The sequence below is a fragment of the Dasypus novemcinctus genome, chromosome 9, assembly GCF_030445035.2.
Source record: "Dasypus novemcinctus isolate mDasNov1 chromosome 9, mDasNov1.1.hap2, whole genome shotgun sequence".
In the NCBI taxonomy this organism is placed as follows: Eukaryota; Metazoa; Chordata; class Mammalia; order Cingulata; family Dasypodidae; genus Dasypus; species Dasypus novemcinctus.
The window spans coordinates 24,497,453-24,522,733 of NC_080681.1; the positions used below are offsets into that span (position 1 = coordinate 24,497,453).

Here is a 25,281-nt window from a genome sequence, read left to right on the forward strand (position 1 = left end):
ATTGGGCTAAAGTCAAGGTGTCAGCAAGGCTAATTCCTTCTGGAGGCTCACCAGAAAGAAGATGGCTCCTTCTGGAGGTTTGCTTTTTCAGCTTTTAGTGGCCGCCCATATTCCCTGGCTCGTGGCCTCTTCCTCCATATTCAAAGAACATTGCTCCAATCTCTGCTTCCATCATCACATCGCCTTCTCCTCTAAACAACCTTCCTGCCTCATTTTATAAGGACTGTTGTGATTATATCAGGTCCTCCTAAATAATCCAAGATTATCTCCCCATTGCAAGATCATTAAAACTTTATATGTAATGTAACTTGTATATATAATGTAGATGGAATTCTAAAAATTGTCCGGGTAACACACAGGGAGGCAGGAAAAAGAAAAGAGAAGTAAAAAATAGAACAAACAAGTAAAATGACAGACATAAGCCCTAACATATCAATAATTATATAAAATGTATATGGCCTAAATACACTAATCAGAAAACAGAGACAGGTAGAGTAGAGTAAAAAACATACCCCAACTACAGGGAGTCTATAAAAACTCACTTTGAAGATACAGGGAAGCAGATGTGGCTCAAGTGATAAAGCCTCCACCTACCATATGGGAGGACCCAGGTTTCGTCCCTGGGCCCTCCTGGTGAAAAAGAAGAGAAAGCATGCCTGCACAGCAAGCCAGTGCCCATGCGGTGAACCAAGCACCTGTGCAGTGAGCCAAGTGCCCACGCAGCGAGCTGAGTGCCCATGTAGGTGCCTGCACAGCAAGCCGAGTGCCCATGTGGTGAGCTGAGTGCCCATGCGAGTGCCCGCGTGGTGAGCCAAGTGCCTGCATAGCAAGCCGAGTGCCCACGTGAGTGCCCACATGGCAAGCCGAGTGCCCATGTAAGAGCCCATGTGGTGAGCCAGTGCCCATGTGGTGAGCCAAGTGCCCACACAAATGAGTCACGCAGCAAAATGATGACACAACGAAAGAGAGACAAAGGGGAGAGTCAAGGTGAAGCTCAGCAGAGACCAGGAACTGAGGTGGTACAACTGACAGGGAAATTCTCTCCACATCCGAGGTCCCCAGGATTGAATCCCAGTGAATCCCAGAGGAGAAAGACAAGAAGAGAAGACAAAAAGAGAAATAGATACAGAAGATCACACAGCGAATGGACACAGACAGCAAAAAGACAGCAGGGGAGGGAGGGAGAAAGGAAAAAAAAAGATATAGGCAAGTTGAAAGCAAAAAGATATGTATGCAAACATTTATTAATATCAAATAAAGTATACTGCAGAGCAAAGAAAACTACCAGAGACTGACAGGGAAATAATACAATGATAAAAGGATCAATCCACCAAAACGATGTACCATCCTTAAATGTGAATGCATCAAACAACAGAGATGTAACATATATAAAGTAAAAACTGATAGAATAGAAAGAAGAAATAGAAAATTTCACAATTAGAGTTGAAGATTTCAACTTCCTTCTCTCAACAATTGTTAGAACATCTTGATAAGAAATCAGCAAGGATGTAGAACGGAACACCACCATCAATCAAGAAGATGGGATCAATATTTACAAAATATTCCACCAACAGAATACACATTCTTTTCAAACATTCAGGGAACACATCCAGGGAACACATCACAAGACAGACCATAAAACAAACCAGCAAGTTTCAAAGAATTGAAATCATGTAAGTTACTTTCTAACCACAATAAAATCAAACCAGAAATTAATGACAAAGATAACAGGAAAATCTCCAAATTATTGGAAACTTTACAACACACTTCAAAATAACCCATGGGTCAAAGAAGTCTCAGAGAAATCAATAAAACTTTGAACTGAATGTAAAATATGTTTACAACATATTTAAACTTGTAGCACATAGATAAATGATTGTGAAATTTATAACACTAAATACATACATTAAAAAAGAGGAAAAGCCTCAGAATCAATAATCTAAGCTCATACCTCAATAACCTAGAGATAGCAGAGCAAAACAAACCAAAAACAAGCAGAAAGAAAGAAGTATAAGAGTAGAAATCATGAAATTAAAAAAAAGAAAAAGAAAAATCAATGAATGAAGACCTTGTTTTGAAAAGATCAATCAAATTTACAAACTACTACCAAGCCTTACAAGAAAGGAGAGAAAATATACAAATTACAAATATCAGGAATGAAATTGAGAGTATCACTACAGACCATACAGACATCAAAAGGATAATAAGGGAAATAGTGAATAACACTATATACCTAAATTTGATTTAGATGAAATATACCAATGCCTCAAGAAACACAAACTACAATACTCTCCCAATATGAAACAGATATTTTGAATAGCCCAATAACTACTAAGGATAATTAACTCATCATTTTAAAATCCCAAAAAAATGAAACCTCCAAACTCAGATGGCTTCACTAGGGAATTCTACCAACTGTTTAAATAAGAATTAGTACCAATTTGACACAATCTCTTCCAAAAACTAGAAGTGGACAGAAAAATTCCCAATTCACTTTATGAATTTTGATACTCTGATACCAAAGCCATATAGAGATAGTACCAAAAAAGAAAACTATAGACCAATATTCCTTAAGAATATAGATGCAAAACTCCCCAACAAAATATTAACAAACAGAATTCAGCAACATATAAAAAGAATTACACACTGTGACCAAGTGGTATTTATTCCAAGGATACAAGGCTGGTTCAATATCTGAAAATCAATCAATGTAATCCATGACATTCACAGGCTAAAGAAGAAAAATTACATGGTCATATTAATTGATGCAGAAAGAGTATTTAACAAATTCAACCCCCATTCAGGACAAAAAAAAAAACTCTCAGAAAAATAGAAATATAGGGGAACTTTCTCGACTTGATAAAACCTATCTATGAAAAATCATAAAATTATACTTGACAGTGAAAGACTGAATGTTTTCCCCCTCAGATTGGGAACAAGGCAAGGATGTCTCCTTTCAACACTATTATTCAATACAGTGCTGGATGTTTTAGCTTCTATGATAAGGCAAGAAAAAGAAAAGGCATGCAACTCTGATACAGAGGTTTAACACACATTCCTATCAAAATTTCAGCAAGATTTTTTGTGGCCATCGGTAGGATTATTCTAAAATGTATATGAAGAAGCAAAGGAACTGTAATTATAAAAATAATTTTGTTAAAGAATATATACAAACCATATATCTGACAAAGGACTAGTATCCAGAACTTATAGAGAACTCTCAAAACTCAGTAACGATGGGGATTCCTTAATGGAGAAAGAGTTTCTTTTTGGGTGATAAAGTTTTGATCATAGATGATGGTGATAGTAGGACATCAATGTAAATATAATCAATGCCACTGAATTATACACTTAAAAATGGTCAAAACAGCAAATTTTATATGATGTTATCACATTTTTTTTAAAAACTCAAGAATAAAACAAACCACCCAATAAAAAACTGGACAAAAAATGTAAAGACACTTCACCACAAAGATATACAGATGATGAAGAAGAAGCAAATGAAAAGTTGTTCAACATCATTACTTATTAGGGAAGTGCAAATTACAACCACGTGATATCATTACACACATATCTGAATGGCTAAAATGAAAAATGATGACACCACCAAATGCTGGCCTTCACAGAGAAGCGAGATCATGCATACTTTGCTGGTGGGAATATAAAATGATACAGTCATGCTGAAAAAAATTTTTGACAGTTTCTTAAAAATTCAAACATGCAACTATTAATACCCTATGACAGAGCAATTACACTCTCTGGGTAGTTATGCTCACACAAAAACCTATACATGAAAGTTTATAGAAGCTTCATTTGTAAGAACCAAAAAAACTATAAACAACCTACATGTCTGTCAGCAGGTGAATGGTTAAAAAAACAGTGGTGTATCCATACCTTGGACTACTTCTCAGCAATTAAAAGGAACCAACTATTGATGTCTACTACAACCTGAATGAGTCTCCGGAGAATTATGCTGAGTGAAAAATGCCAATCCCAAAAGGCTACATACTATATTATTCTATTTTTATAACACTCCTAAATGATAAAATTATAGAAATGGAGAACAGATTTAATGCCTGCCCAGGATTAAGGAGGATGGGAGGGAAGTGTCTGTGGCTATAAAAGGGTAACACGAGGGATCCTTGTGTTGATGGAACAGTTCCATGTCTTGATTGTATTAATGTTGATAACCTGGTTGTGATATTGTTCTACAGTTTTGCAAAATGTTACTATTGGGAGAAAGTGGTTAAAGGATATATAGAATCTCTCTGTATTATTTCTTACAACTGCATGTTAATCTATAAGTATCTCAAAACAAAAATTTTAATTTAAAAAAATTTATATACGTCAGACCATGTCACTCCTCTGCTCAAAATCCTCTAGTGACTTTTCATCTTGCCCAAAGAACAGCTAGGCTTTACAAAGGACTAAAAGAGTGAGTGATCTTTACCCCCTTTACTTCCTGGCTTCATCTCCTACTGTTCTCCCTTTAGTCACACTGACCTCAGGCACATTCCTCTTAGGAATCTCAGCAAATATTGTTCCCTCAGCGTGAAACCCTCTTCTCCAAAATTTCCACTGATTTGTGCTCCCACTTCCTCAAGATCTTTGCTCAAAAGTCATCTTTCTGAGGTGTGTTAGGGGAAACTGATTAGAAAGGAGCATAAGGGAACTTTTTGTGGTATGTGAAATGTTCTATATCTTGTTTTGGGTAGTAATGTTATAGTTTGAAGCTTTCATAAATCCCATAAAAGATCATGTTCTTGGAACTCATTCATTCCTTTTTTTCTGTTTTTTTTAGATTTACTTATTTTATTTATTTCTCTCCCTGCCCCAGTTGTCTGTTCTCTGTGTCTATCTGCTGTGTCTTCTTCTTTGTCCGCTTCTGTTGTTGTCAGTGGCACGGGAATCTGTGTTTCTTTTTGTTGCGTCATCTTGTGTCAGCTCTCTGTGTGTGTGGCACCATTCCTGGGCAGGCTGCACTTTCTTTCGCTCCGGGCGGCTCTCTTTACAGAGCACACTCCTTATGCATGGGGCTCCCCTACACGGGGGACACCCCTGCGTGGCAGGGCACTCCTTGCGCGCATTAGCACTGCACATGGGCCAGCTCCACACGGGTCAAGGAGGCCCAGGGTTTGAACCGCGGACCTCCCATGTGGTAGACGGACGCCCTAACCATTGGGCCAAGTCCACTTCCCTGATTAGCTCACTTTAGGGCCTTATGATTGACTGTCAGTGAAGTGTGACCCAGGTTAGGTCTCTTCCCTCTTGCTGGAGTCTTATCTAAACTGTGAACTGAAAGTAGAAACACACAGAGAAAGAGAGCTGCTACATTTTTACCCTGCCATGTAAGGAAGGAATCCAGAATCACCTACAGCTCCAAAAAGCCAGAGAAGCCCCAAGAGGATGAGAGAGAGGCCAGAGGCTGGAATTAGTAGATTGGCCAAAAGATGAAGAAGCGTAGCCTGGGAAGAGATGAGCCATATGCCTGATTGCTCACAGCTGAACTCAGGCAGAAAGTGAGTGTGGATGAGAAGACAGAGATTCACCACAATTTCGCCTTGGTACGTGGCAGAAGCCCAGGATTGCCTTCAGCTTTAATTCAGTGAGATGGCACCTCTGATGATGCCTTGAGATTTGGACATTTTCACAGCCGTAGAACTGTAAGATATTCCCCTAATAAATATCCCTATAGCTTTAGCAAACTAAAATAAGCAGTTACGCAGATAATGTCAAAACTCATCAACTACATTCTTTGCATTTTATTGTTTATTTCAATTTTCGAAAACCTATGGGGATATATTATCTATAAAAATAAACTGTTTCTATATAAACAGCTTTAGACTAGAAAATAAAACCTTAAAAAAATGACATCATTTTGTATCCATCCAACAACATCAAATACCTAGGAATATAGCAAAATATGTGCAACATATCTACACAGAAAAATAGAGAATTTTTTTAATTATTGAGAGGAATTTTAAAAGACCCAAATTAACAAAGGGATAAAGAAAAGCTGGAATACAATCAAAGCTGGAAGACTTACACTACCAGATATCAAGATTCACTTTAAAGCTATAGCAATTAAGACAGTAAGGTATAGGTGTCAAGATAGAGTAACCAATAGGTGGAATACAGAGTTGAAAAACAAACCCACACACTTACAAAGACAGGTGATTTATGATAAAGGTGGTACACTATAGCAATGGGTAAAGGGTGGTCTTTTCAATAAATTATGCAGGGTCAACTGGATTATACACACAGGAGAAAAAAATTATCTGGACTCCTACCTTACAACACATATTTTTTTAAGTATTTCCTAATAAATTGTTAGCCTAAAAGTGATAGGAAGATCAATAAAGCTTCTTGAAGATAACATAAAAAATACATACATACATATATATATATATAGACAAAGATGTCTAAAGTAAAATATTAAAAGCATTACTTAGAAAAGATTAATGAAATTGGACAATATAAAATTTTAAAATTCTGTTCATCAAAGAAACTATTAAAAGAGTGAAAAAGAAAACCACAGAGTAGAAGAGTATGTTTGAATTACATATAATAGACACTGTACTTTTATACAGAATATGTAAAAAGCTACAATTCAACAAGAAAAAGACAAACCTGATAGAAAAATTGGTAAGAGACATGAAAAGAAACTTCATAAGAAAGAATATACAAATGGCCAGTGAATATATGAAAAGATATGCAACCTCATTAGCCATCAGAGAAAAGCAAATTAAAACTACAAAGCAAATTACTGCCTCAAATAAAATACAATGGCTTAAATTTAAAAGACTGACAATATCAAGTATTAGCAAGCATGTAAAAAAAAAAAACCAGGAACTTCCTAACTGGTGGGAATATAAACTGATACACCCACTTCAGAAAGCTGTTTAGTAATACCTGCTAAGGCTAAATATGCACACACCCAACTGTTCCACTCCTAGGTATATAGCCACCAGATGGGTGTATCAAAGGATAAGAAATAGGCAAAATCTGGAAACAACCTAAACATCCATTGACAGAATTAAAATGTCATTTATTCAAAGAAAACAAACTACTGCTACACAAACAATAAGGGTAATTTTGTGTGAAACAGGCCAGAGACACATTCTGTATTCTATTTATAGAAAGTTCAGAATCAAGTAAAACTTATTTAAGGTATTAGAAGTCATAAAATGATTACTTTGAGGGAAGAACTGGGTAACGAATGGGAGGAGGCACAAGCAGGACTTCTGGGTGCCAGTAACATCCTCTTTCTTAATCTGGAGGGTAGTTACATGGATATGTTCACTAAGTGAAAATTCAAAGAGCTTCCCTCTCAAACCGCCCACCCTGAACTTATTATACTCCTTCCATACTAGGCTTCTCTCTGGGCTTCAAAAGTGATAAGCTTGGCACCATCTCAGAGCCTTTATGTGTCCCTTGCCTGGGACACAATTCAGATTTTGACAGAACTGGCTCCTTCTTGCCCAGGTCACAGCTCTCCTTAGAGATTCCTTCCTTGACCACTCAATCCAAAGGACATTCTTCACCCCTATCAATCACCCTCCAAACTAGTCTCTGTCAGAGTTTCATTGCACTATCACCATCAGAAATCTTCTTGTGGAGTAGGTGTGGCTCAGTGGTTGAGCAACCTGTTTCACATGTATAAGGTCCTGGTTCAATTCCCAGTACCTCCTTTTAAAAAAATCATCTTATATACTTGTTTATTATGCTTTCTGTGCACTAGAAATCTAAGCTCCCTGGGAGTACAGACCTCATCGGCCATTTTTACCACTGAATCCCCAGACCAAACAATTGCCTGACAGAAGAGTGTACATTGAGTAAATATCTGTAGAAAGAATGAATGTCACCAATGTGCTAAGCAATGTCTTTTTTCATGGGTAAACCAAAACACAGGCTTGGACAGGAAAAAAATGTGAGGAGGAGGAAAAGAGAAGGAATCAACAAAAGAAGAATACACAGTCACATAAAGCAAAATTCTAACTCTGGAGGCACAAAGCAGAATAGGACAAGACCTGAAAGAGGCATACTGATAAAGCCTAGAGAAGCCCAAACGCAACACAGACATTCTTTCATGCCAGCTCTATAAGAAATATTGTAAAATATAAAAGGTAGAGTGCCAAAGACAAAGAACCTACCATTTTAGTTTGCCAAAGGGTTGACGATGCAAAGTACCAGAAATATGTTGGCTTTTATAAAGGGGATTTATTTGGGTTAAAAGTTTACAATTCCAAGGCCAAAAAATGTCTAAATCAAGGCACTATCAGAAGAGCTTTCTCACCAAAGTCAGCTACTGTTGATCCTGTTGTCCGGCCAAGTGGCAAAGCAAGATGGCCTCCCATCTCTGCCAAGGACTCTTCCGTACCCTCCAAAATCTACCATCTCCCAGAGCTCAGCTGTGGGCAACCAAGCATAGGGTTTGTCTCCTTCCAGGCCTCCTCTATCAGTCTCAGCTCCTCAGCTTTCTTCCCCAGTTCAGCTGCAAGGTATCAGGCATATGGCTCATCTCTCCCTGGGCTTCAGCTCTTCAGGCCTCTGGGGCGAGGCAAAGGGGATGGCTTCTCTCCTTGCAGCTCAGCTCTGGAAAAAACTGTAGTCCTTTCTCTCACACTGCAGGGTCAAATTTCCATTCTCTGTATCTTCATCATCTCTCTCTGTGTCTCCATTTATATCAGACCCAGCCAGAGGGCAGAAACCCAAGCTGGCTCACATCTTACTGTTGCAATCCAATCAAATGCCCTAAAGGTATCTTATTAAGCAATCTAATCAAAGAACCCTCAACCAAATTTAAAGTAATCAAAGGATATCACACCATCACACCAACAGACTAGTTTTTAAAAACAATCTTTTTGAGATTCATAAAAGAACTTCAAACTGCCACACCTACCTTCAGGAAAGTCCTAACCTAAGCATTAGTAGTGACATCTTAATACTTTATGTATATAAGTAAGTCGTTCCTGCACCTCAGTTTTCACAGAAAAATTCTTGGAAAACTATGGTATTGATTCAAACCTAAGGAAGTACACTCACTTTTATAGCTTAAGTATCTATAAATTTAAAAAACCCTTCTTCAACCTAGAATGGCCTTTGCTTTATACTCTAATGTCTCCTATTATTATTCTGAGATATTGCAGAGAGAAGAGGCAGAGTAGAGGAAGGATCAGGAGGGGTGTGCAAGTATGAAGTGGGAAGGTTTACTGTACCCTGCCACCCTCAGAAAACTAAGGGAACTTGCTATTCTCGGAGCCACACCTCCTAACCTTCTGAGCTGTCTCTATCTGAGCGCCCAGGGCAAGTGAATATTCAATAAATATCCACTGAATGACTATTATTCGAAACAATGGCTTTAAGAGATTGACTAGAGAGCTTAAAGAACCAGGCATAGGAGTTTTTGTTGTTGCTTTTAAGATCAGTTATTTGACATTAACAAGGAAGCCCCTGCAGAAATACAACCCAAAGTTGCATTCTATAAGCGCAAATAATGCAAAAAAGAGAAAACCACTGGCTAAGAATCTGATAAAGAATAAAACTCTAAAATAACAAAATTATTTTATTTGTATCACATTAGGCCAAAAACCTTCTGTCTTCTTAATGATCCATTTCTTGGGTATTTTTTTCTTGCTTATTCATTCTACTTTTGCCTCATTCTTTTGAACTAAGGTATAACTGCACATTTTTAGCATTTGTTTTCATACTGATTATTCCCTTTGGGATTAGCAACTAAAATGAGTAATTCTTCAGCAAGTTCCAATTCTCTTAATCATTACAAATGCTAAGAACTTACTTAAGACATCTTTCTGTGAAATTCATGATCATTTGTTTCTTATGAACCTAAAATGATTTAAATTGGAAAGTAAATAACTATATATAGAAAAGCACACTACTTAAAATAAATCATCTCCATCTTAAAAGGAAAAGAAATTTCAGTACAAAATAATCCCATGACATTTAGAGCTGGCCCTAGATCAGCTAACACTAATTTTACCTTCTCATTTTATTAATAAGTAAATTAATGGTAATTTCTACCATTTTAAGGGGAAACCAAGTGGACCAGAAACAGTTGTGCCCTTATAGGTTAAAGCTCTCTACCTGATAGGCTACCTCTAGCATAATGTCTGGTAGAAAGTAGGGTTGACAAACAGTTAATGAATTAATGAGTAAGTGAATGAATATATGAACGAATTTATAAGTATTTGTGGCTGTTTGATATTATTGATGAATACAGAAAAGAAATACTATTATGTTTGTAAACTGGTCTGTTCCTCTGAGTATGATACCCTTTGATTGTACTAAATTCAGAGGTTTCACTTTACTTGATTAAATTAAGATTAGGGTTTTGATTTGGCCGTGTCAATAGAACACTGAGTGCCCCACCCTCTCCCCATGGGCAGACACACAGAAAATGACATGGCAAAGGAGAGAGCTGAGATTTGATGCTGGAGCCCGGGGGAAAGAGCCAAGCCATTCACCTAATAGTTTACAGCTGGCCTTGTGGGGAGAGTAGAGCAGATGAGCCCGGAAAGAGATCAGCCCCAGGAAGAGTCTTATGCCAGTTTACCACTGAGATCGGAAGAAGCTGGGACCATGGAGCCTAAAGAGGAAGAGATAGGCTGAACCCTCTGAGGGACTAGCAGCCATCTTGCTCCAACACGCAGCAATAGACTTTGGCAAGGGAAGTAACTTATTCTTTATGGTCTTGTGACTGTAAGCTTCTACCCTAAATAAATACCCTTTATAAAAGCCAACAGATTTCTGGTACTTTGCATCAGCATCGCAAATGCAATGACTAATACAGTATTCTTCTAAATAATGGTCATAAAGCTGTTTAGTAGCAGGGCCAGGATTAAAACCCAGTTCTGTTTTCTTTTCCTTCTTGGTAACTTTTTGAGGTGTATTCATAAGTTGCAGCTACATTAGCAGTTCAGTTACTTGTCAGGAGAACAGCAAGCTTAATGAAATCACTGGCTGACCTTAGTTGTGTTTTTTTTAATATCTGCTTTTAGACATGCAAACAAAGAAAAGAATGAAAAGTGCCAAGTGGGATGACATAAGAAAATTGCACTGTAGCCAGATCAGACATAGAAAAATGACAGAAAAAAGGTAGGCAGAGATGGCTCTGTGATTTTCTTCTCACTCTCACTTGATCCAAGAGATAAAAAAGGTACGAAGTTAGAATGCATTAGCTGTCAAACCAACAATATTCCATTATAGGTACAGACTTCTAACAATAGTCTTTTTGTAACCACAGGCTTGACAGGGTCCATAACCAGATGAATAAGAGATAGAAATGATCAGGAACCAGAAATAATGGGATAATGGAGACAGTATACTCACTCTTCCAGGAAGTGCTGCTGGGGTCCTATAATGGAGCCTGGCCGGCATATTCTGATCCAAGCAATGATTTCAGCATGTGTAAACCTGTAGTGCTTCATTACATAACAGGCTATCAATGTCCCTGTTCTGCCAAGACCAGCTAAAAGAGAGGAAAACAGAAGAATAAATACTAAGTACAGCAAATGTACCCACAAATACACTAAAATCAAGCCCTACCCAGAAAATGCATTGGTTTCAAGTGTAATACAAGATTTTAAAATCCAGACAAGAATGTAATGGTTTATGCCTAATGTGGGATTAAAAGATAATTTTAACTCAAGAAATTTCAAAATAGATCACATTCATAAAATAAAGGAACATAAGTAAAAGAATATAAAAATTAGAGCAGTCTGGGAAAACTGTTGAGTTCAACACCCTGGGGTCTTGAGGAATGACTGTCATCTGTAAATACTCTTAAGGCAATGATGGTGCCATGACAAGCACTTGCAAAATATCATCTGTCAGGTGTCTCCATGTTCCTTGTCCTTGGCTCCACCCAGGCTGGATAAATCTACAATTAATAGTTTCTTTGTGTGACCCCTGAGTCAGTGGTATAGCTGATTATATTATCATGGTCTTTTATTTTCTAACCAGTTAATTTATTAGAATAAGGAATTATAGAATCAAAGTCAGAAGTTACCACAGAGAACATCAAATCCCATCAGCCACCTAACACAACCGTTTCAATATTGTCTCTATCAGGTGGTCATTCTAACCTCTGTCTAACTCAGAAACCAGAATTTCATCATTCAGTAGGTACCAATGGAGCACTTACTACCTCCAGGTACTGTGCTAGGGGTTAGGGATACAGGAACAAAGCAAGCATGGCCTTCGCCTGAGTGAGAGCACACAGTGACTGAGAAAGAACCAACCAAATAATTAATTAGAAGTAGTTAGTTTCAATTCCTGAGGGTATTTCATGTTTTAGTAAGTGTAGTGTCAGAATTATTTGCTTTATACTGAACTGAATCTGTTATGTAAAATAGAGTATAACTAGAAATGATTTGCAATGAAGTAATGGTTACTAATTTGAACCCTGATTTCTTCAAAGTATTTTTACAAATTCTTGTATTTTCCCCTCTCCAGAGAAATAAGTGGTTTTTACATATAGAAAGTTTTATAAATAAATCTGTTTTTAAAAATGTCGACTTCCTTCTTCTCCAAAAATATATATTATTTTAAACTTAAGAAGGTATTGGTTCCAAAAATAGTGGCTATAGTTCATGTACCAGAAAAATAAAGGCCCCAAGATACTAAACAATCAACTCACGTTAGCACAGCAAGTGAGTATGGAACTTAGGACAAAAATCCACCAGGTGTCCTGCCTCTCTTCCTTCCACTCTCTATTCATCCAACATTCAGCCACTCATTCCACAAATACTTACTGAGGATGACTGTGTATCAGCCTTGTGACAGAAGCTGGGGATACAAAACTGAAGATGACAAGCAGGATGTCTGCCCTCATGAGGCTTACAGTGCTGAACCAGTAACACTTAGATGAACTTTTTCTAAATCATTCCATACTTTGGCTTCTTGAAATTAAATTCATTAATTTTTTATTTATTAAGTACCACCCATGAGCAAGGTACTATGCTGCTTTTCCACTACTTAAACATCCATTCCTATCAAATAGTCTTGTTTTTATAGGAGAATAGTGTTTTTAAACAGATTCAGCTACTCCAATATTAATTCATGGCCTACAAGATACCAAGGATAGGGTTCTGCTCATAAATATAAGTATATAAGCATGTTTAAGATATAATTCTTGACCACAATGAGTTACTAGTTGTGAATCCAAGACTATTAACCAAAAAGCAGTAAGCAAAGAAATTAGGTTTAAACTGAAACTAGGAATTCAAAGAAAGGAGGTGAGAATGTGAATGTGTTATAGATTTCAAGGCACTTTAACAGACCTTAAAGAATAGGAAGATCAGAACATTTTCGGCAGAGGTATGAGATAAGTGAAAATCTGCGCCAAGTCTGGAGAACATGATGGTGTGTGTGTCAAGTTGAAATTAAGATTAGATAATTATGGAGTGACCAGATTAAAGAGGGTCTCCAAGTTAAGAGGAGGAACCTATACTTGGATAAAGTAGGTTACAAATCTGTGAACAGAAGATACCAAGGGCAGCTCAGTAATTGTCAGGAGCCTCCAAATCCAGATGCATGGTACTCTGAGGACTAATTTAGTCATGCCTGCTGGATATATGTGTTATTTCTTCTTAAGTATATACAGATGATGCATTGATGAATAAAATCCAATTCATCTGAAAAGTATTAGAGAATACAGGGAAGCGGACTTGGCCCAGTGGTTAGGGCATCCGTCTACCACATGGGAGGTCCGCGGTTCAAACCCCGGGCCTCCTTGACCCATGTGCAGCTGGCCCATGCGCAGTACTGATGCACGCAAGGAGTGCCCTGCCACGCAGGGGTGTCCCCTGCGTAGGGGAGCCCCACGCACAAGGAGTGCACCCCATAAGGAGAGCCACCCAGCGCGAAAGAAAGTTCAGCCTGCCCAAGAATGGTGCTGCACACATGGAGAGATGACACAACAAAATGATGCAACAAAAAGAAACACAGATTCCCATGCTGCTGACAACAACAGAAGCGGACAAAGAAGACGACGCAGCAAATAGACACAGAGAACAGACAACCGGGGCGGGGGGGAAGGGGAGAGAAATAAATAAATAAATCTTTTTTTTTAAAAAAGTATTAGAGAATTCATATTACCAAAAGCTAATAAACATACAATTGCTATGATGAAGCTGCCATGAGTTTCGGGGTAAAAAAATGATGTGATAAAAGGAAATGGATCTGAATTGAAAAGAACAGACAAGAACCAAGAGATGAGCTGGAAGGTTGGGGCAGGAGTAAATGACATTTCTGGCCTGACAAACTGGTACAATATTGTTTCATCCTTGAAAACATTTAGTTAGAAAAAGAAATACGAGAAAGTTGATGGCTTTGTTTTTAATATGTTTAAGACTGTACTGCTTTGGGGGGAACATTGTATCAGCTTTCCCTGGTCAAATAATAAAGAGAATCTTCTCCAATCTTAGTATTTTGAAATACATGCTATTTTATCAAATCTAAGATACCATCAGTTATAATACACACTATTAGGTAAGTTCCACTAAGAAAGAAAAAAATGCTGCCAATTAACCATGATGTGTAATCAACTGTAAGATGCATCTTAATGGTCTTCCAGGGAAGATGGTGGAGTAGGGAACTCCAGGGCTCCTTTCACCCAAACAATTATTAAACAGGCTGGAACTCTTTGAAACAATTCTAGCCAGTTTGATTTTGAAACCCCAGGGGCCAGAAATCCACTTTACAGCATCCAGGGAAAAGCAGGAGAAAGAGGCTGATAAATTACAGTAAAGAATTGTAAATTGTTCTCTCTGCACAGGCCACTGTGGGGTCCAATCCCTGGCTAGTGGCTGGTGACAGAAAAGGACATAAAAATCCTCTTCTCCAAGAACAGGGGTGTGCACAGCCAATCACTGATCACAGTTTTGGTTAATAAATTCAGATCACTGTGTCTTGGCTCTGAGAGCAGCTTCTGTATGGTCCTGCAGCAGACAAAGGTGGTAGCAGTCATTGTTTCAACCCCACCCCAGACAAAGGCAGCAGCAGCCACAGCTTCAGCACCTCCCAAGACAGGGGCAGAGGTCATGGAGATTTAAAGTTGCCTGGCTTCCTCAGGGCTCCAGGGGAAAGTTAGCTGAAAGGCTGCCTTTGCTGGGCAGCACAGGAAAGCTAGCTTTGGGGAGGCATGGGAGAAGTTTTGGGTGTTCTTCCTGACCCCTTCCACAAGGTACTGTGGAACCGGTCTATACCCCTTTGTGGGTCCCTGGCCCTGTTTGGCTGGGAAAGACCTAATTTGGAAAGTCCTCCTGGGGTGACTCTTCTCTGGAATTTGCCCTCCAGGTAAAAACAGCATGAAACAATGAAAGGAATGTAAGAAACTGTAGAGGTAGACAGTCTGGGACAAAGGCATGTTGGCTTCAGGTATCCAGGAGAGGGAGATTTATCACTTGGGAAACAGAAGGGACAACCAAACTCCTGTAAATAGGGTAATGTACACACTATTTTTTAAGTTCTACCATTTAAGTTTGAGACTATGTACCCAAGAAAAAGATCATGTTTTTAAAATTAATCAATTCTTGTGGGTGTGAACCTATTGTAGGTGGAACTTTTTTATTAAATTACTTCAGTTAAGGGCCTTTGATTAGATTACTTCAGTAAGGCATGAACCAGGACGGGTCTTAATCCTCTTACTGGAGTCCTTTATAAATAAGGTGAATATGGGGAGACATACAGAAAGAAAAAGCCACAGGAGCTTTGTGATGGTTAGGTTAATTGTCAACTTGGCCAGGTAATGGTGCCTAGTTGTTTGGTAAAGCAGGCACTGGGCTAACTGGAGTATAGGGGCATTTCAGGGACTTAATCATCAGTGAGTTGATTGCATCTTTGTGATTGCTCTACAATCAACTGAGGAGATTGCCATCAGCAATGAGTGATGTCTCATCCACTTAGTTGAAGGCCTTAAAAGAAGTGACTGTTCTACAATAATATTAAGATTTTAACACACTACTCTCAATAATGGGTAGAACATCTAGTCAGAATATCAATATAGAAGTACAGGACTTGAATGATATACTAAACCAACTAGACCAAACAGACATAGAGAATACTTCACCCAACAAAAACAGAATATATTCTTCTCATGTGCACATGGATCATTTCCAGGAGAGATGATACATTGGGTGACAAAACAAGCCTCAATACATTCAAATATATTGAAATAATACAATGTATATTCTTCAACTATAATGGAATGAAGTTAGAAATCAAAAATAGAGGGAGAAGACTTCTGGGAAGATGGCAGACTAGAAAGACACTGGACTCTCTTTTCTCCCAGAAAAAATAGCTAGAGGACAGGCAGAAATGGCCTGGAAAAAAATCTTCTAAGGTTTAGGACACCAGGGGAAGGCTAGACACCACTCAGAGGAGAGAGAAGCAAAGGAAAAGAATCATGATGGCAAAACTGCCAGCAAGAGTCCCAACCATCTGCGCTATGGGATCTAAGCCCCCTCTGAATTAGAGGTGGAGTGGGCCTCACCATTGCAGAATCCTCAGGATTGGGGAATGAATGATAGACTAGAATAGACATACTGGTATTCTACTATAGACTTACTGTGATTCTTGCAGTGGAAGAACTTATATCACTGATGTATAGGCAGTGGCCACTGGAGGGAGAGGGAAAAATACATGTAATATGGGGGCATTTTCAGGACTTGGGAATTGTCCTGAGTGACACTACAATGACTGGTACCGGTCATTATATATCTTGTCATAACTTAGAAAATTGTGCAGGAGAGAGTGTACACTATGATGTAAAGTATAATCCACATAGTGGCAATGCTTCAATGTATATTCATCAATTGTAACAAATGTACTACACTAGTGAAGGATGTTGTTAATATGGGAAAGTGTGGGAGGGATAGGGAGTAGGGCATATGGGAATCCCCAACTTTTTTGTTTTAATTTTTTTAAAGATAGATTATACAAATGTCGCATTACAAATATAGGGGGTTTCCATATATCCCACTCCCCACACCTCCCACAGTTTCCCACATTCATCAAATGCAAGGAATGTACCACACTAATAAAGAAGTTGTTGATGTGGGAAAAGTGGGGGTGTGGGGAGTGGAGCATATGGGAATCGCCTACATTTTTAATGTAACATTTTATGTGATCTATGTATCTTTTAAAAACAAATTTAAAATATATTAAAAAAAAAAAAAAAAGAGGAGATCCTACTGAGACATGCATAAGCATAACTTCTGGAATGACCTCCTGACTCACTTTGAAGTCTCTTGGCCATAAAAACTCATTTGTCTTTACCTTTTCCCCCCTTTTGGTCAAGGTCTTTTTCCAGTTGCATTGCTAGCTGGTGCTTGGTAGTAATCCCTTAGTGCCAAGGAGGCTCATCCCCAGAAACCATGTCCCACACTGGGGGGAAGGTAATGTATTTATATGCTGAGAAAGGCTTAGAAACGACAATGTTTGGAATGCTGTTTTGGCAATATGACAAGTGAGGGTTGCTGGTTTGGGGTGTTGGACACACAGGGCATTTGGAGCAGGGCACACCTGGGGCAGGCTTCTAGGGATTGTGAGTGTTCATCTTGCCAAGGTGTGTTGTATCAGTGGGTGGAGACTCATATAATGAGCAGCAAGGTGGTAGACTCCCATCCTGGGAAGATCTATTTTCTGAAATAGAAGAGCAGGAATCTCTCTAGAACATGGGCAGTGCCTAATAGCAGAGGGCAGATCAGTGTGTCAAGCCCTAAGTGTTGTTGCAAGGAACTATACTTTCCATCAAGAAGTGAAGCCTGATGGTTGCCATGGGTTCCAAGGGGAGGGGAAGGGAGGAATAGATCAAACAGGGCAGTTTGGGGGAGATGGAAGTGTTCTACATGATCTTGCTATGATGGATACAGGCCATGATGAATTGCATCAAAGTTTATTAAAAGTGTATGGTCCAGAGTGTAAACCATAATATAAACCATTGACCATGGTTGGTAGCTATGTTTCAATATTTGTACATCAGTTGTAACAAATGTACCATCTACATATACAATGTTATTAATAGGGGAAGGGGGAAAAGACGAAGGATGTTGGGTATATGGGAGTTCCCTGTATTGGGTACTTGACTTTTCTGTAACCTAAAACTTCTTTGAGGACAAAGTAAAAAAAAAAAAAAAATAGTAAGACACTGGGGGAATAAACAGAAGACAATACCACTGTACACATAGGACAACAGCTCTTATAGTGATGAAAGAGAAAATGTTTTTTAAAAATTTCTTATACTTTTCTAAATTTTTAGTATCCCAAATTTTTATTTTTAAATTTAAAAAAAAAATTTTTGTATTTTATTTATTGTTTTTTAAACTATAATTAGTATTCATTTTCTTATTAATCATATTTGGCTATTTCATTGGCTTCATTTTTGAAGAAGTTTTGGATCACAGAAGGATTACAACTGTGGCAAGGAAGGATTATTGGTGCAGGGTGTCAGAGATTGGGGGGGATACATGGGAGGAAGCTCACCTGGGCATACATATAAGGCATATAAATGTGTTCAAGTGCTCATGGGGTATTGTCACAGTGGGTGGAGATTCACATAATAACCAAAGGAATATCAAATTCCCACCCTGGGGAGCTCTGCCACATTCTCTAATAGATCAGCAAGAATCCCCCTACATTTTTTATGGTAACATTTGTGTAATCTAAGTATCTTTAAAAAAATTTTTTTTTTAATAAAAATATGGGCTCAAACAAATATTGGCACATCAAAGTTCACAGAAGCATTATTCACCATTGTCAAAAGATGGAAGCAACGTAAGTGTCCATCAACCAATGAATGGATAAATTAAATGTGGTACATACATATAGCATAATATTATTCAGCCATAAAAAGTAATGAAATTCTGATATGTGTGACAACATGGATGAATCTTGAAGACATCATGTTGAGTGAAATAAGCCAAACAAAAAGGGACAAATATTGTGTCATTTCACTGATTTGAAACAATTAGAATAAGCAAACTCATAGAGTCAGAATCTAGAATATAGGTTATCAGGGGATAGGGTAGAGATAGGTAATAGAAAAGTTAAGGTTTAAAAGGTACAGATACAACTGAAAGCAGGAGGATTTCATCCAGTATCCATGTGGAATCTAAGCCCCCTCTTGACACAGATGTGGAATGGACACAACCAAACCAAGGTCCACAGGAAGGAGGAATACAGGATGGATTAGAGTGGACTTAATGATATTCTATTCATGAACTATTGTGGTTAATAATCAAGAAAATGTGGCATTGGTGTGGAAAAAGTGGCCATGGTGGCTGCTGGGTGCGGGGAATAGGAGGAAGAGATGAGATGTGGAGGCATTTTCGGGTCTTGAAGTTGTCCTGAGTGGTGCTGCAGGGGCAACTGCCGGACATTGTATGTCCTCCCATGGCCCACTGGATGGAACGTGGGAGAGTGTGGGCTATGGTGTGGACCACAGGCCATAGGGTGCAGCGATGCCCAGAGATGTACTCACCGGATGCAATGGATGTGTCATGATGATGGGGGAGAGTGTTACTGTGGGGGGAGTGGTGGGGTGGGGTGGTGGGGGTGAATGGGGACCTCATATTTTTTTAATGTAATATTTTTTTTAAAATGAATAAATAAAAAAAAATAAAGTAAAAGTAAAACCTAAAAAAAAAGGTACAGAGTTCCTATTTGGAATGATGGAAAAGTTTTGGTAATGAGTGGTGGTGATGGTAGCACAACATTGTGAATGCAATTTACAGCACTGTAATATATACCTGAATATGATCAAAAGGGGAAATGTTAGTTTGTATATGTAATAATAGAATTAAATTTTTTTAAAAATCCATGGAACTACACTACATAGTAAGTTAAACCATGGACTTTAATTAATAGTACAATTTTTTAAATGTGCTATCATCAATTTTAACAAATGTTCTCACCAATTCAAGATGTTGTGGGAGAGTGGTATATGGGAATCCTGTATTTCGTGCCTGACTGTTCTGTAAACCCACAGCTTCTCAACTAAAGGGGAAAATTTTTTTAAAAAGATGTATCCTAATTTCAGAGATGTTGAAATGTGGTAAAGATATGTCTCTAAAATCAGTGTTTCTCAATCCTTTTTTTTAATTATTATTTTTGCCCCTCCCCCATTTTCAGGAGATTTTTAGACTTTTTTTTCCAATTATCCCCCCTTGAAAGTTTAATACCACAGATAATGTATAACTGTATATGGACAGTATGCTTGTCTATGCCTTGTACGTAAAAAGAATAAGTTTTTTTGCCCCCTCTCCAATAAAAAACAATTTTCTACCCTTGGGAAAGGTATCCCTGGGTTGAGACTGCATATGCATATGCAAATGAAATCACAGTCATGCTTCTGTGCTAAAGAAGCCTGTCATTCCCTACCCTTACTTTTAAAAATTAAACATACAGGTTTTTTTTAGAAAAGGTTTTATATATTTGTGTGTATGGCCTGTTTTATTCTGAAATGCCTTTTGTCCCAGATCAAATATTAATATTTTTTAGAAAAGAGTGAGATGTGGGTCAGTGGGGCTCTTCATTTAATACTAAAAATTCAGAATAATTTTCCTTTTGGTTTTTGTCCAGATCCTAAAGTTCTTAGCTCCCAGGTTCATGACAAGACTGCATACTACAAGTAGCCATATGGATAAACCACAGGTGGATAGCCTGGCACAAAAACCAGGGCCCAGTCATTTTCCATAGTCCGTCCCGGAAGGGACTGATTCGGGTCTCTCTGGAATAAAACACTACCTCACTAACTCTCACAGCTTTTTTCCTCCTGCAAGGGGCTGCCTGGTTCCCTCAGGCTCCAAGACACACTCAAAACCAAAATAAGGTGGTGCAGAAATAAAGTTGCTTCCCCCTTTTAAAAGAAACTAACCTCTTTACAGGATCTGTAATTTAGATCTATGAAAAGAATGTACTTAGCACTCAATAGTTAGCAGCTCTTACCACATAATTGTACAGAAGAGGAACATTTCACTAAGTTTCTATAAAATTTTAAAAAAAAATTTTTTTAAGCATTTTAATTAAAGGGCTCCCTGGCATAGCTCAACAAACTCTGAAAAGTATTCTTTTTATACCAAGTCAAACGACAAGTGCTTTACACTTCCAGGCGTTTTCTGAAATCCCTATAGAAAGAACATCAATAATCACATACTGGAACATCATGATGTTCCCATTTTTGTAATTACTATTTGTACAGGAATATTCCAAGAATTCTTAGTCCTCCCCTTTGTCAACCACAAGGTGACCTGAAAATATTGATTCATCATAAGATTTCACACATTCCCAGGGAATTAGTTTCTAGTTTGTCTCTGTATATAATACTTTAAATTGAGGCACGACATGTTCATTGTCTTTCCAGCAGCTCCTGAAGTTCATATGACATAGGATAAGATTATCACTATCCCCCCCCCCCTTTTGGTTCAATTGAAGTGCTCAGTGCTGCTTGAATTCCCAGAAAATTAAGCTGACTTAATTAGGATAGATGTCAAAATAATTAGCAGGCCTACAGTAGATAAGTATGCTATTAAAAGCAATACAGCTGTAATTAAATTGAAGGTGTAATCCTGACTAAAGAATCCTAACCGTGGAAACAAATGAAATAACACTCTAAGAATGCCACAACATAAAAATGTGACCTTCCTATACAAAAACTGGCCTCAATACTAAAGGTTGATTTTACATAAAATATAGAAACTTTTGCAATGAAAAAATAAGCACATTTCTTAAAACATCAACATTTACTGGTCAAGGAAATACCTAGAATACCTGTAACAAGAATGTTTAACATCAGAGTTTTACTTTCACAAAGTTTCTTAGGTGAGGAATACTATCAAGAGAAAATAAGATCAAATTAATTCCAATAAAATATACTGATTTTTTATCATATAAAACTAAAATTTGAAAGAACATGATTATCCCTCCCGCTAAATGTTGGTAGCTGGCATATTCCCATTAGTTCTCAAGCTCCACTGATACTTAAAATATTTGAAATCCAGGTTTTTTCTTGGACCTGGGAAATCTTTAACAAAATGGGATGCAAAGGTAAACTTAGGATGCAAATAAGTTACACTTGGGACAAGTGAGCTTACCCCCACTGTGACATGATTAGAACCTAAATAGCAGCTCCAACAGATCCACTGCCCCATGCCCAGAGAAAGCATCCTGCTAGGAAACCGGCAAGGCAGGGCAGAGGCTTTGTCAACTGTGGATAAAGCCTGACACAAGGAGCCCTCATCTAAGTCGGAGGCCACGTGCTGCTCATTTCATCTCTTCAGTTCTCCAGCAAATGCAGCTTCCCTGATCTGCTCACAAGTTCAGCAAAGTACCTCCACCCACATGAATCTTAAACATAGAAACTAGGGCCTACAAAATGGTATTTTAATTTCTGTCAGAACCAAAGCCATGTTTGTCGGAATAAGTCAGTTACAGAGGCACTAGGCACTTGAAAAGAGTGATACAGTCCCCAACACCTACTACAGAGTTAACATAAAACACTACAGAAACCAAATCCCAGACACACACCGCGAGAACAGCACCACCCAGTGGCATAGGAAAAGTTGCCTGTGAAGGACTGGAAGCTACATTCATGGGTGGCCAAAGTGATTTCTGTGATTGAAATCAAAGATCCCAGTAAAACACCTTTCGCCATACTGGAATCCCTAAAATGGCACTTGAGCTTCCCTCAGAATCTAACAACTTGGCTTAGTGCAAATGCAGTTTCAGATTTTCTGAGCAGCTGGCATAGGGCTGCCAGATAAAATATAGATTGCATGTTCCATTATTTGGCACATACTTATATTTAAAAATTATCCATTAAGATTCTGAAATGCAAATTTAACTGGGAATCCTGTATCTTTGTTATGTCTGGTAACCCTCCACCTCTGGTGATCTGAACAACCACTGCCCCAAAGCCACACAAGAGACCAGAGACTCAGTCATATAGCCAAGGCTTTCAGTTAATTCAAAGAGATGGAAACACACTGGCAGTAAATAAGCTATCTCATTAACCCAGTATGCTATAGTGCCCCTGCAACGGGCAGGTAAGACATACCATTCCTGGATGAAAGGAAAGGAGAGGGGCAGAAGGTGAGATGAGGGTCACAGTTAGGTCATAAAACGGGAGGTGGCAGGAAATACAGCCAAAGACACAGTGCAGGGCCTGGGGATATGGTAGAACCAAATAACACAGTCAGGGGAAGAGGAGGAAAAGGAGATGGGAAATTCTGAAAGAAAAGGAGAAAGAACTAACAACCCTTCTTGACAATTTTACCTATTTAGAGGTGCTCCTGCCAGCCTAAGAACACTGCTGCTGCCATTTCCTGCCTTGTGGCAGGTGGCATCAGTGAGCGTGGGCTTGGTACAGTCAGAAAGACTGCTGTCAGTAAAGCCACACCACCAGTGACTGGCCACATTCAAGTACTCCTCTCCTTAAGGAAGGGGTTATAAGAATGGTTTTATGATTTGGGTTTCTAACATTTTTTTAAAAGCCTCATTTTTTCCTAAGACACTAGCTAGTTGTGTTTTATAGGATTGCCTTTTTTGGGCTCACCCCCTTTCAGAAGCACAGTGACAGCACGCACCTTTGCAGTGAACTGCGATCGCCCCTTCTGTGTTCTCACAGATATTCAGGAATCTTCGCACGATGTTATCGCTGGGTGTGCTGCCGTCGATGAAGAAGAGGTCATAGTGCTCAAAGCCAGCATCCGTGAAGCGCTTTGCCTCGTAAATCTTTTTATTCAGCCTCACGATTGCAGTCACGTTATGCTTTTTGAAATAAGGAAAGTAGGCTTCGGGAGCGTGAAGAGGATAACCTAAAGGGAAAAACAAGCAGTAGGCAAAATGCACACATTTCATCTAACATAATCCAGAAATACAAAAACCCTTAACTATGAAGTCTACAAATCTCAGCGGAGCCTAGGAGTAAAACATGTTTCATGGGAGAATAAGAGGTCAGAGAGCACTCCTAAAAGCAGCAGCCTGATTACGTGTAAACACTGGAGAAAGGCCAAAAAAAGAAAAGAAAAAAAAAAAACTTTCTAAGTATTGGAAGCAGCTCATTAAAGTTCAAAACCTCGACCTCTAGAATTCAAATCGCGGGAGCCCATTCTTCCCATGCCCCAAACAAAGGCATTCCTGAAGCACTCAAATGTGCCCAGTAGGCCTGGAATGAGTCTTTGTGCTTTTGCTCCCCCTTGAGCACTTTTTTCCAATTGACAAACAATTTTCAATTACAGTTTAAGCCTTTTTACAGATGTACAGTCTTAGTATATAGCACAATCCCCCACAAAGATTAATGATTCCTAAGCACCTACTGTGTACCAAATCACAATTGTATATAAATTCTCTTTTAATCCTCAGAATAACTTGTTAAATTCAGAACAGTTAACCCACCAAGCAACTAAAAGAAGTTGGGTAATTTTTTTTACTCAAAAATGTAGACAACATTTGGGTGGGGAGGGAAGAAGAGGTGCTAAGCCTCTAAACCCCCTCTATTTTGGGGGAATCCATGATGTGAGCAATGGTGAGTGCTACAGAGTCGGCTGGTTACAGACATGTCCTAGATTTGGCCAATTAAGCCAGGGGACCACTGGAGGCTTTGGTCACACCAGGCCTTCCCCAGCAGCCCCAAGCCTTATGGGGGCCAATTTCACAGCATATTGTTTGCCACAGTTGTAACCTATTCAGGGCACACTGATTCACAGCATACAAGGTAAGATGTCCTCACTCAGAACTCATTCATGATGGTGGGCTCCAAGGATGGCAGCAGCAGGAGTCAATTAAGTGAACCAGGCAGGTCCTGCCCTGTGTCCTTGGCTGTATTTCCTGCTGCCTCAGATCCTAATGCTGGTCAGTTCCTATTTTCTCTCAGACCCAAGCCAACCGTACCCTGCTCTGTGACGCTGGGGCTGGCATACATATATTACATTTCTCAGACTACCTGCTCAGCTGGCTTCCTGTTGGGTCTGAAAATGGGAGCCAGTGAAAGGCGACTGGAGGCTACAGCAGGAAGGGACTTCTTCCCACATTCCTGCCAGAACTGCCTCAGCAGCAGAACACACCATCAGTGAGAGCTTCCAGCTTGGTTTGGCACTCCCAGCTCCAGCCACAGTCAAGTATCAGTACCAGCCAGCAGCACATCCCTCCGAGGCTCACTGGCTCTTCCTCAACCCCCACATCCAAACACCAGCTATGTGGCATTCCCTTCAGAGGTCCAAATACCAGCCTCTGGTCCCAAATCGGAACTTCCACGTTCTGGTA

The 25,281-nt window shown here is 38.9% G+C and overlaps 1 protein-coding gene across 9 annotated transcripts in view; it reads right to left on the minus strand.

The window, feature by feature from the left end:
* CDC14A (cell division cycle 14A) overlaps nucleotides 1-25,281 on the minus strand; it is a 193,875-nt gene that overhangs the window by 46,717 nt on the left and 121,877 nt on the right. For all 9 annotated transcript variants that reach the window (XM_012530321.4, XM_058303114.1, XM_058303118.2 and 6 more), the window contains 2 exons: nucleotides 23,604-23,834; nucleotides 11,350-11,488 (listed from right to left, as the gene is read on the minus strand). In XM_012530321.4, coding sequence (XP_012385775.2) covers nucleotides 11,350-11,488; nucleotides 23,604-23,834 — 370 coding nt within the window. The remainder of the gene's footprint in view (nucleotides 1-11,349; nucleotides 11,489-23,603; nucleotides 23,835-25,281) is intronic.